Source organism: Apis florea, unplaced genomic scaffold (genome assembly GCF_048593485.1).
Source record: "Apis florea isolate Af1SG1 unplaced genomic scaffold, ASM4859348v1 contig_2350_pilon, whole genome shotgun sequence".
NCBI classification, from domain to species: domain Eukaryota; kingdom Metazoa; phylum Arthropoda; class Insecta; order Hymenoptera; family Apidae; genus Apis; species Apis florea.
In genome coordinates this window covers 2,389,570-2,402,157 of record NW_028256565.1, presented here as the reverse complement: position 1 = coordinate 2,402,157, position 12,588 = coordinate 2,389,570, and the positions used below count along the sequence as shown (strand labels likewise).

The 12,588-nt window shown below is 22.4% G+C and overlaps 3 protein-coding genes across 5 annotated transcripts; 1 reads left to right on the top strand and 2 right to left on the bottom strand.

Moving 5' to 3' along the window:
* Positions 1–21: 21 nt before the first annotated feature.
* Positions 22–4,053, bottom strand: Usp5 (ubiquitin specific protease 5). The gene is made up of 13 exons (XM_086905072.1): positions 3,556–4,053; positions 3,349–3,474; positions 3,066–3,242; positions 2,892–2,998; positions 2,287–2,814; positions 1,989–2,060; positions 1,742–1,934; positions 1,486–1,638; positions 1,238–1,419; positions 779–1,164; positions 482–694; positions 221–330; positions 22–153 (listed from the first exon to the last, which is right to left on the bottom strand). Exons 1-13 carry the CDS (start codon positions 3,649–3,651, stop codon positions 88–90), a joined length of 2,409 nt encoding a protein of 802 aa, XP_086761198.1. The 5' UTR covers positions 3,652–4,053; the 3' UTR covers positions 22–87.
* A 76-nt stretch (positions 4,054–4,129) lies between these two features.
* On the top strand, positions 4,130–8,803 carry LOC100868958 (protein FAN). Of its 2 annotated transcripts, XM_012490114.3 has the most exons (16): positions 4,130–4,270; positions 4,475–4,708; positions 4,784–4,982; positions 5,060–5,245; positions 5,311–5,382; positions 5,456–5,664; positions 5,745–5,907; positions 5,992–6,146; positions 6,400–6,578; positions 6,657–6,788; positions 6,895–7,098; positions 7,186–7,462; positions 7,581–7,811; positions 7,887–7,975; positions 8,038–8,289; positions 8,434–8,803. In XM_012490114.3, exons 1-16 carry the CDS (start codon positions 4,257–4,259, stop codon positions 8,529–8,531), a joined length of 2,694 nt encoding a protein of 897 aa, XP_012345568.1. In that variant the 5' UTR covers positions 4,130–4,256; the 3' UTR covers positions 8,532–8,803. The 2 variants fall into 2 exon arrangements, with proteins under 2 accessions (XP_012345568.1, XP_012345569.1); XM_012490115.3 differs by lacking the exons at positions 4,130–4,270; positions 4,784–4,982 and having other exon boundaries at positions 4,573–4,708.
* Positions 8,804–9,187: 384 nt separating this feature from the next.
* Positions 9,188–12,452, bottom strand: Bmcp (uncoupling protein Bmcp mitochondrial). Of its 2 annotated transcripts, none has more exons than XM_086905074.1 (8): positions 12,227–12,452; positions 11,813–11,904; positions 11,579–11,726; positions 11,152–11,431; positions 10,929–11,047; positions 9,685–9,745; positions 9,535–9,624; positions 9,188–9,427 (listed from the first exon to the last, which is right to left on the bottom strand). In XM_086905074.1, the coding sequence occupies exons 2-8, from the start codon at positions 11,883–11,885 to the stop codon at positions 9,302–9,304; spliced, it is 897 nt and encodes a 298-aa protein (XP_086761200.1). In that variant the 5' UTR covers positions 11,886–11,904; positions 12,227–12,452; the 3' UTR covers positions 9,188–9,301. The 2 variants fall into 2 exon arrangements, with proteins under 2 accessions (XP_086761200.1, XP_086761199.1); XM_086905073.1 differs by having other exon boundaries at positions 11,813–12,074; positions 12,227–12,439.
* Between the last annotated feature and the right edge of the window lie 136 nt (positions 12,453–12,588).

The following is a 12,588-nucleotide window of genomic DNA, read 5'->3' as shown; positions in this document are numbered from 1 at the left end:
TTATAAAATAAAAAACACAAATTTATTTATTATATTTTTTATTGTTGAAGTGTAATAGAATACATTTTTTATACAAAATTGTATAATCTAATCAATGCGTTGATATAAATATATATATCCTAATTCTTTTGGTGGATTTTCAGATAATGCAACCTGTAATAAACGATTTAAATAAATAAATTTTGCTATGTTTAATTTATTTTATATTTTTTATACATACTTTATCATCATTATATATCACCCATCGATTATTTTTCAGAAGATGGCATACATAATGTCCTACCATTGTCGATGTGCCCATATGTGATATAAATCCTACTAATTTATATTCTATAAAATATAAAAATGCAATATTTAATAGTAGAAATTAAATATCAAAATAAATTAGTTTTTGATACGAATATATAAATTTGTATAAATATGAAATATAAAATATTTTAAAAAATATGAAATGTTATAATGTTATAAAAAACAAACATACGATTGATTCCATCTCTAAATATTTCCTTGGAATGTTCTGGTTCATTTTCATTTTCTAAAGCATCCAATTCATTTTGATGACTAAAAATCCAATCTGCTGCACGTTCTAAATTATTATCAGTCGCTTTAAGAGCTTTTGTTGCTTGTTCTCTTGTGAAACTCATTCCCATTAGCATAGCTACAGCATCTTCATTTGCTATAAATTTATTTTTTTCTAAAAATAAATAAATATATAAAAATATATATAAATTTATAATCAAATATATTTATAGATGAATTTATAAAAACATTTAGTTACCTGGTTTGACATCGATTCCAGGAGGTACAAAAGGATCTGCAAAATCTGAATCTGCAATATGCTCCATTAACCAATTTGTGGCTGCTTCTAAGCCACGATTTTCTGTAAAATATAGAGCCCTTTCACATGCTTCTGGTGGAAATCCCATATCTGTCAATTGATTCAAAATCACAGAATCATAAACAAGTGGTGGAGGTTCTGTTCCAACTGTTTCTGGCAATAATTCTTCTGTAGGCTGCAAACCAAATCCTCGAAGAGAACTTAAATTTAATATGTCTGGCATTTCAACTGCTACATCTAATTTAACTGGTGTCCAATCTTCTTTCATCATGAATTTTTTTAAATGAATTAATAGATAATCCGGAAAAGTAGCAAGTCTAGTTGTTCTATAAAAAATATATTATTATATATCTAGTATTAATTATGTATAATATATTATTGTATATTTTGCAATATTACTTTTGTGCTGTTGTTTTTTCATTTAAAGCTGAGCTATAAAATTGTTCCACTGTTTCTGGTCGAATAAATGTTTGCAAACAAGATGATAATTTTATGCGTGGTCTGACAAGGGCATTCGAATCTAATTTTTGTCCTTTTGCTTCAGTTTCATTCTTCAATGTTTCATAAGCTGCGACTTCATCCTATATAAAATATATATATAAAGGTAATTTCTAAATTAAAATTTATAAATTATATAATTCATTTACCTTATTTACAGCAGTTTCTATAGGTATTGGTAGTGGTAATAAATATTCCGTACGATAAGTATACTTTACTTTGTTAGAACGACTACATTGATACCTTTCTTCAACTTGAAATTTAAAACAATCGGTTGGATTCATTTGACGACGACTGTGACGCTGTGCGATCAATTTCCTGATATTAGTATTGTAACTTCGTATGAAAAATGAAGTAAATTATTTTTATATATCTGATTAAAAATATAAAATATAATATGATTACATTTATTATGTTTATGATGTGAAGAAAAAATTCTTGTGCATCTTGTTGTCGATTTGAGGAAAATCCGGGATGTCCACGACCGACTAATGTTTTAAACATCCGAGGCGGAATACCTTGTCGTGATTCATGTTCATTGTTTGTATCTGATGGATCAGAGTATTTACCAGAAAGTAAACCAATTCCAAGTTTAGCCCTACAATATCAATCTTGTATCTTAATGTTATTCACATGTTGTAATTTTACTTACATTTGAACATTAAAATCATTAGCTGGATCGGTGTAGTTTTGTTGAAATATCTGTGATGCACCATCTATAAATCTGAAATTCACCTCCGATTATTAAATACTGATCCTATTATGAAGAAAGACATAATGTTTTATTAAAAAATATATTGATTGTATAATTATTACAATATTACAATACAGTGATTAAATTTTTTTCTATGTATATTTCTACATTATATATTTGTATTGTATTTAGTTTATTTTTATAATTTTTATAGAATATTCTATACAATTTATGTATTTAAAATTAAATTACAAACCTTTTAATAAAATCTGGAATCACAAATAACATTTGCATGACACTATTTAAATAACAAGAATTTCCTAAGTTAGCAAGTCCTGTATATCCAGGTCCATACAAAGGTGTTAATTTACTTGTTGCTTCTTGAAGTGCAACCCATTCTCCAAATCTTTGATTAAGATCTAATTCAAGTTCTATCATAGATTTATCAGTTTTCTCCATTTGAGCAATATTAATACCCCAATGAGCTAAATGTGATACTAAATTTGGATCTTCAACCATATCATCTTCATCATATGAGAATACATCTGCTTTTCCTTCTTTAGTTATAGTTCCTAATTTCACAGCTAAGGAATAGCCTGTAGCTCTATAATGTTCAACTGCATGATCATTTCCTCCTGTTCCATCATAAAATTTACGTCCACAAAAAATACTACCATCAGTTAAATTAAGCCAAAGATTTTGGGTTAAATCACATTTTTCACACTTCCATCCATTGGGTGGTATCTTTTTTCCATTATCTAATTGTTTAAGATTTGCTGCATGTCTATAAATTTGATATTTATATAAGATGATAATAAAAATATTTTACACTATAACAAATATCTTAGTTTTAATTCTTACTTTGAAATTGCTTTTATTTCTCCATCCCAAGTTCCAGTTAGTGCTTCTACTTCGGCTACTTTTGTTGCAGATTCTGCCTCCAATATATATTTAATTGCAACTTCAACCTATATAAATTTTATTTATTTATAATTTATTTTTATTATTACTTTTGTTTTTTTATATAAAACTTACTTCTTGGGGTAAATTATCTGTTGGATATGGTATCGTAATAAAATCTGGTAAAATAATAATTTGATAAGATTCATGGTAAGTATATTTTTGCTGATCTGGTGTAAATCCATCAGCTGTTCCTATTGCTAATCTAGTAATTTTCTTTTCAGGACCATCTCCTTGATGTTTAGAAGGAATCTAATATAATATAATATATATAACATTAATCATTATATATAAGCAATCCATATTTTATGTCAATTTAATATTTTTCAATATTAAAATTTTACAATAAAAAGCTTACTTCTTTCCTTCTTCTTTTAATATGTAAAAATATAGGATTTTCTGTTAATTGATAATAATGTTGTATATAATCCTGACCTAATCCCAAGAACGTAGTAAGATTAATATATAGACCAGTACAAGTATCCTTAAAAAAATGATGAAAATAATAATACAATTAACAGATTATATTATCATCTTTAATTATAAAATCATCATAAAATCTTACTGGTGTATCAAAAGAATAAACACATTCATCCTTGTATATTTTATCATTTTTCTGCGGTATCCTTATTTTGGATAAATGTTTCATTAATTTCTCCATTATAAACAAAATGTAATTACTATAAAGAAACAAAAATGTCTGAATAAATTGAAAATGACCGATTTAAAGAGCACCGGTTTATTGTATTGATGATATGCGTGATTTGAGAAATGAGACGAAAGAACCGGAATATATTCGATTCTTCTCGGTTCTCTTTAAAAATCAGTGGTGCTCAAAGCTCCGTCGCACGATTTTTATACTTCAATTTAATATAATATAATATAATATATTTAAGTATATTAATATTGTTTAAAACAATAATGAAATAAAGAAAAAATTTTATATTTTATATATTTAGTTTTTAATTAATTAGGAAATATTTTTCTTTTTTAGTTTTTAATTTTTATATTTTTAAATATATATATAGAAATGCATCGAATAGAACAAACCTTATTGTTTCATTAAACAGCCATCTGAAAAGATATATACATAAATGTTATATACATACGTATATGATGATTCATACTGTCATTAACACAACCTAAAATAAAATTTATATTTTATTTAATGAGAAATGATCACGTAAATTTGAGTGATAAAAAGTATTAATTATGCGTATCATTTACAATTTACTGTCACTATAATTTGTATTTATTTTTGTAACAATGGAAAAAGAAAGGTAATCTTTTTTTTTAATTATATGCATTTATTTATAAAAATATAATTATTTTCTGGTAATATATTTAAATATATATATAAATTAATTTAAAATATATAGATTAATTTAATTATCATTTATCAAATATCAAATATTTTTAACAACAAATTATTTAATGACATATTATAATCATTTAATAAATAAAAAAATTTTTGTATGTATCAGGTTCACTATGCTCCTTTTAGAACCTGGGGAGATATTTTTTGAAGATTATAGTGTTCAAATGAAATTATTTGATAATTCTACTTCAGAAGAACAAAATTGGAAAGATGGAAGATTAAAATTATGTTCAAAATCATTAGTATTTGTAAATAAAGATATTAATCAGCCTTTAATTAAAATTCAACTTAAAGAAACTCTAACTATTGATCAATGTCAATCCAACAATGATATAGCAAAGTTAGTATATTTTTGATTTTTAATACGTAATTATAATTATTTTTTTTTATTAACAAATTTTATTTTATTTGCAAGATGTGGCAATATATTATTGGTTCAATGTAAGCAGTATGTAAAGATGCTAGAGAAGAATATACTTGCACCATATAAATTTATACATCAAAATGCTACTTTTCACTTTTTCTTTAATTATGCAAAAATAGATGATTATCTTCCACATATTCTACAACTATTTAGAGCAGCTACTTTACCAACTGCTGAACAAAATGCTATGGTATTTTTCAAAATTATTATTTATATAGTTACATTAAAATATAAATGTATTAAATTATTATTTTTATATTTTTATAGATTATGGCTATTGTACATTCTCGACAGTCTAGAGTATCATTTGATACTTCATGGTTAGAGGATTTGTATGAGCAGGTAGTGTTAGAAATTCAAGCAAATAAAGTGTTACCTCTTGTTATAAATCCAGGAAGAATACTTTTAACAACTTCAAGAATTTATTTTCAGCCTTATAATAATTTAGATCAAGTATGTATTTTAATTATAATTATAAATAATTTCTATTCATATTAAAAAAATAATTTTGATTTTAGCATCCAGTTCTAAAAATACAACTGAAAGATATTATTAATATTAATAAAAGACGATTTCTTCTAAGTCAAATTGTAAGTGTGATCTTTTAAATTAATATAATCATTAAATTTGTATCAATTTAATATGTATCAATTTTTTTTTAAGGGGCTTGAAATTAAATGGTTACGCCAACCTGAAAATAAGGCTGAACATTTATTTATATCATTAAAAAATCAAAATGATAGAGATGAATTATATACAAATTTATTAAATCAACCTGCAATTTCTTTAGAAAGAGTACCTCAAGATCAAATGACTATGAGGTGGCAAAATGGTTCTCTGTCAAATTATGATTATCTTTTGTATATTAATAGGTAATTTATATTAATTATAATTATAATACCAAATTTTAATATAATATTAAATATTAATTAATTTAAATATTATTTTGCAGTTTAGCAGACAGAACTTTTCATGATTTAACCCAATATCCAGTTATGCCATGGGTATTACAAGATTATACATCTACTACATTGGATTTAAAAGATCCTAGAATATATAGAGATCTTTCAAAACCTATTGGAGCTCTTGAATCAAATCGGCTAGAAAGATTAAAGGTCAATTTTTTTTTATATATATTTATTATTTTTATTTTTTAATAATAATGATTTATAAATAAAAATATTGGTATTATATTTCAGGAACGATATTTAGAAATGTCAGAACCAAAATTTTTGTATGGTTCTCATTATAGTGCCCCAGGATTTGTATTATTTTATTTAGTACGAAAGTATCCTCAATACATGCTTTGTTTACAAAATGGAAGATTTGATCATCCAGATAGAATGTTCAATAGGTATGTACATTTTATAAAAAGATATATTGTTAAAATTTTTTTTTGAAGTACCTAAATTCATAAGCATTAAAAAAATGTATGTATTATTCAGTTTAGTAATGATAATAAGAGTATGTGAATAAAGTTTTTAATCGCGCAGACAAGGCAAAATTTTATGGTAATTGCTTATTGTACCATAAAAATACATAATTACTCTGTCGACTCTGCAGAATCGATTTTTTGTTTCACTCTTACCAACAAAAACACCTAACAGTGTAGCTGACGTATGGAAAAATGTTTTGGTGAACATGTCTGACTTTAAAGAACTGATCCCGGAATTTTATGACGTAAACAATGGTGGTGATTTTTTAGTAAATAGTTATGGTATTGATTTTGGTTATCGATATGATGGAACAAAAATTGGAGATGTACAATTACCACCATGGGCAAATGGTATGTAATTTGCAATTTATGTATTTAATTTAAATAATAATTATTTAAAGTTTAAATAAATTAATTATTGAATCCTAGGACCAGCTCATTTTGTACAAATATTAAGAAATGCTTTAGAGAATGATTATGTTTCTCAAAATCTTCATCATTGGATTGATTTAATTTTTGGATATAAACAAAGAGGAATTGAAGCAGAAAAAGCTAATAATGGTAAATTAAGTATTTAATTGTAAAAGTTAATATGTAAATAATATTTATTCTATAATGTCATTTATATAAATTATTAATGTATGTGTTTATTAATAATGTATTCTAGTATTTTTCCACCTGTGCTATGAAGGAGCAGTAGACTTAGATACTATTAGAGATATTAATGATAGACATGGTTTGGAAATACAAATTATGGAGTTTGGTCAAATACCAAAACAAATTTTTACTTTGCCACATCCAAAACGTTCAATGTTTATTTTGGATAAATTATATAGTGAAATTGATTCAATATCAGTTAAAAATGGAAAAGGTATATTTTTTGAATTGATAAATTAAAATTTATTAAAATATAAATGCGCGCATTATGATTAATAAAAACATTATTCTATGTTTTTAGAAAACGAGGAAAATCCTATAGAGATTTTCGAATTACATGAATTAATAATGTTTCAATCTCATAAAGAAAGTGTAAGTAGTATTATTATAACAAATAGAGAAGAAATGAATGAAATAATATCAGTAGGACAAGATGGAATGCTTAAATTATATAGTATAAAAAATAAAAAATTAACGCGTAATGTGTCTTTATCATCATTACCACTTTCTTCTTGCATATCATATTATACATCTTCTCATCGCAATATATTAGTTGCCGGTTCTTGGGACAATACATTGTGAGTGTGTTAAATAAATATTTTCTTTATAATATTATTATTATTTATAATTTTTATAATATTTTACATTTATATGTATATATATATTTCATTCTATTAATTAATATTTTTTTTACAGAATATTCTATGATATTGAGTTTGGTAGAATAATAGATGTACTTCAAGGTCATGAAGATGCTGTTTCTTGTTTAGCATTAAGTACTACTCGTCAAATTATTATCTCTGGTTCATGGGATTGTACAGCAAAAGTTTGGCAAAGTTATTCTTCTGGGACAAAAATTAAACCAGCTGAGTGCCTTATAGCACAGTTAGATCATGATTCTAAAGTAACTTGCATCAATATATCAGGGTAAAGTCATTTTTTATATTTTATAAATTGCATTAAATATTATGCTTTTAATATCTTATATTGAAATATTTATAGAGATGAAACATTATTGATATCTGGCACAGAAGATGGAGAAATTTTTTTATGGAATATGGATACATATAATCTTCAATTTACTGTAAAAGGTAAAGTTTAAAATAATTATTTTTTTTTATTTTAAAATGTACGATTATTTTATTGTCTACAGCACATAATTATAAAATAAATGCAATGGTATTTGATCAAGAAGGAAAAAGTATAATATCATGTGCAGAGGATAAAATGTTAAACATTATTGATATTTATACGAGTACTCAGATTTATCGTACGACTATAGAATATGAACCTTTAACATTAACATGGTTCAAAACTTTTTTATTAATAGGAGATAACAATGGTAATATTAATGTTTGGAATCGTCAAGGAGCAATTTTTATTACACAAATACATTGCCATGATGGTACAGTATTTTATATATTAATATTAATATTAATTAATTGTAATTGTTTATATTATGTATCATAAAATCTATTACTTCAATATTTGAATCATTTTTCAATATGATTTAGTTTAATTAATAATTAAGAAACTAATAATATTTTAGGTCCAATTAATACATTATCAGTATCAACAGAAAATAATATAATCTTAACTGGTGGAAAAGATAAAAAGATAATTGTGTGGAATTGTAAAAATGTATAATTAGTATTGTAATATTTTCAATGAAAGATCTTTTAATTTAATTATAAATTTCATTATTAATTTATAATAAAATTTTTTAACTTAGTAAACATATAGCAAAAAAATTATACATACATGTTATGTTCATTTGAAATTGTTATAATATTTGTTGAATAGTCTAATATTTGTTGCGTGTATATTTATATTTATAATATTTTAATATATCATACTGTTATGCATTCCCAATAGTTTATAAAAAAAAATTTCAATACAAATGTTATATACTTTTGAAATACTGTTTCTTTAACATATATTTTTTGCAAATTTAACAAATTTTTATAGATAATAATATGTAGTAAATAATTTTTTTAAAATTTTTTAGATATATTTCAAAAAATTTTAACACCAGTCTTATATTTTCATAAAAATCCAAATCTAAATATAAGAAATGCAATTATAATCTGCATTTTGATTTATAATATATGATATATATTATAAATAATATGATATATATTAAATTAATGTTTTTTAATATTGATTCAATATTTCATATTTTTTATTATAAATATTTTTATTAATCTATAATTTGGATATAATTCAAAAAAATAAATTCTATTTATTTTTGTTACTTTTTCTGCATAGCTTTTTTTATATGTTTAAATAAAATTTCATAAAAATAAATTATATAATACAAATATTCATTACAAACTCTAGTTACAATCATTGTTTTATCGTATGTTCATACATACATATTTTTTATTTATTATTATTTACTTGAACAATCCAATGCATTATTGTGAATCTAGTTTTTTCAATTGTTCATATGTTATAAAAAATATTATATTCCATGGTCCCATTCTAAACCAAGTAGGTACAAAACCCTTGTATAAAGCTAAAAATCCTTCATTTTTAAAAGTCTATAAAAACAATAAAATTCATTATTATTAAAAAAAATAAAAAAAATATGCACACATTTTATATATATATATATATATATATATGTTTGATATTTGACATTATATACCTGTACAAAGCAATCTATGCTACCATTATAAATATGCGGTGGTAATATACCACCTGTAGTACGTATCCTCCTCTGATTCATTAAACGTGTCTACAATAGTACTATCATTTAGATAAAAATATAAATAAAATATTTATAAATAATACTTACACGAACGACATCTATAGGAGTAGAAGCTATTGCACTTCCCATACTAGCTATAAAACTGGACCTGGAATATATAAAATTATGTATATGTACAAAATATATTCAATATTAATTTTAAAATCTTATTTTGTTACATTTTTATTAATTAAACCAACCCTTATCCAAGCACTATAAATTATACATTGTGATGTCTACAATGTTACAATTTGTTTAAATATTTTGTATAATATATTTTCATATATTATATTTTTAAAAAATAATAATAATTAATAATAAAACAAATTTTTAAAAATATACAAACAAAAGCAAAATAAGTATTTAATTTTATATTTTATCATTTCAAAATTGTAAATAATAAATCTATGAAACATATGCTAACCAAAATAATTTATAATGCGATTAATCATCTGGATTCACAATTTTAATAATTTTAAATAAAACAAGAAATATTAAACATAACTTCCATTTTGATTTTTTGTGGTCATCTCCATGTCCACGTACTGCACGTGCCCATGTGCACCACAGTGTGAAAGAACCTGGAAATAAAATTTTTCATTTTTAGAAAAATGTTACTTCCTTTTTAACAAATATAAGCCATTATAACAATATTATATGACTTATTAGCTCATTACCTGTTATTCTTAAAAACAAAAACATCTATACAATATATAAACATTTATACAATATAAAAATGAACTTCAAAATTAAAATTAAAAACAGATTTTTGTTAGTTACATTTATAATATAAGTTTTAATAAGTTTTTAATTTTTAAAATTCATAAAATAAAAAAATATTTTTCAATTTAAAAAGCATAATAAACAATTTTAATATTAAAAATAATAAAATATATAAAAAAAATTTTAAATAAAATTAATATATATTTTTCTATTTAAATATACTTACATGACATCACATATTGTAAAAGAGCATAAAATTTGAATGTTTGCTTCAAAAATTCAATTATGAAATATTTATTAGTAGAATAATAATGTAAGAAACATATTACATAAATAGAAATAGCCCGGATAAGGGTTCATTTTTTATTATTTTGGTATTGATATTAAATAAATGAGTTATTTAACAATATAAACTTACTTTTGAAAAAATTGTTTGTTATATAATAATTTAAATATATATATTAATAATTATATTATTATGATAATATTAATAAATTAAATATATAATAAGTATATACACAAAAAATAAAATATAGAATTAAATATATGAGTAAAAATGATTTACTCACACAAAATGATTACTAACACTGTCTCCTAATAAAATCATAAATTTTTTTTTACTATAATCATATATAGGTAATTCTACAGCTGCAATAATTGCTGCTCTTTGGGCAGTAGGTCCTACACCCTATATAAAATTTTTAATATAAAATTATATTTATGAATACATGTAAAATAAAATATATATATAAATATATATATGTTGCTAAAATTTATAAATAATTAACTTACTTTCCATAACCCACAAACACCTTCATGTTGATATACATCTTGAAAGCAACCAAATAACGATAAATTTGAATTGATTCCAGTTACTTGCATACGTACTTTTACTACATCAGTAGGATTAGCTATAGCACTTGAAATAGCACCAGCTAAAGCAGCACATATGATATTTATAATAACTAAATCATCTGTTTCCCATTTATCCATTGCTGCTTTTTTTAAAGAATAGTAGGTACCAAATTTTATAGTTCCATAAGTAGCTTGTCTTAAAATAGCTGAACTGATTCTATAAAGATTATATATATAAATAAAATAATTTTATTTAATTCAATATAATATTGATAATATAAAATAATTAAAATAATTAATTAATTAATATTATTAAAATAGTATTATATTAAAATAATATTTTGTCTATATAAATTACATTTACCCAGAATATAGAGCTTTGAAACCTTCTTGTTGTGATATCTGAAATAAAGCATCAGTCATACCAGAATATTTTAAATGTGCATATCTTTGATCTAATTTTTGTCCTTGAATTTGAAGACGTGTTTTTGTTGTGTCCAAAGGAAAAGTACCTGTTCAAAAATATATTTATGAAAATAATAAATAAATAAGTTAATTTATAAATAAACTTTTACTACAAATTAATTGTATTACATACCTAATTCTGCAAAAATTGAAGCTAAACCTCCGTAAATAAAAGGTTTCCAATCATTCCACTGACTCTCTCCCATTACAACTTATGGTTTGGTACTTTATAATTAATATTTTTTAATTTTTTATTTTTTTAAAATATTTATAAATTACATGTAATTTATAAATTATTACTGATATATTTTATAAAATATATTATAAAATAATTAAGAAACTAAAGAAATAGGTTATGTACTTCAATTAGAAAATACAGAGCTACATTCAGAATTCTAAAATATTAAACCAAAATATTTAAAAAAATATAATAATATAAATATGCAAAATGTAATATATATATATATATATAAATATATATATATATATATTTATATATAAAACTTTTTACTAAAATTAATATCTTCATTAACAAAAATCACTATACCTGTAACCGTAAATACAATCTGTAAATATATTATATATAAACTTTAAGTATAAGTAATGATCAATAACAAATAATAATTTTTTATATCATCATTTTTATTTTATTTGAAAACCTATTTTTATTAAATTCAAAAAACAGATTGATCTAAGCATTATTTTTTAAAAATATTAAAAAAAAATTGTAAATTAAAATTGAAAACTGCAACCAATCATTGTGAATTTACTGCAAATATAAATATAGTATAAATTCTGAAAGTTCCTATATAAAATTTTCCTAGTTATATGAATAGATAAATTTTATCAATTATGTTTATATGTATGATTTATGAATTATTTCTGTTGTAAAAATAATAATATGTACAT

Excerpts from the sequence above, each read along its gene's own strand:
- Usp5 (XM_086905072.1), bottom strand. The coding sequence starts at position 3,651 with ATGGAGAAATTAATGAAACATTTATCCAAAATAAGGATACCGCAGAAA. Across the intron at positions 2,999-3,065 it reads CAGATAATTTACCCCAAGAA|GTTGAAGTTGCAATTAAATA; the intron begins GTAAGTTTTATA and ends AAATTTATATAG. Across the intron at positions 1,420-1,485 it reads TAGAAACTGCTGTAAATAAG|GATGAAGTCGCAGCTTATGA; the intron begins GTAAATGAATTA and ends TATTTTATATAG.
- LOC100868958 (XM_012490114.3), top strand. Across the intron at positions 5,246-5,310 it reads CTTATAATAATTTAGATCAA|CATCCAGTTCTAAAAATACA; the intron begins GTATGTATTTTA and ends TTTTGATTTTAG. Across the intron at positions 5,383-5,455 it reads GATTTCTTCTAAGTCAAATT|GGGCTTGAAATTAAATGGTT; the intron begins GTAAGTGTGATC and ends TTTTTTTTTAAG.
- Bmcp (XM_086905074.1), bottom strand. The coding sequence starts at position 11,885 with ATGGGAGAGAGTCAGTGGAATGATTGGAAACCTTTTATTTACGGAGGT. Across the intron at positions 11,727-11,812 it reads TTCAATTTTTGCAGAATTAG|GTACTTTTCCTTTGGACACA; the intron begins GTATGTAATACA and ends ATTTTTGAACAG. Across the intron at positions 9,625-9,684 it reads CTCCTATAGATGTCGTTCGT|ACACGTTTAATGAATCAGAG; the intron begins GTAAGTATTATT and ends GTACTATTGTAG.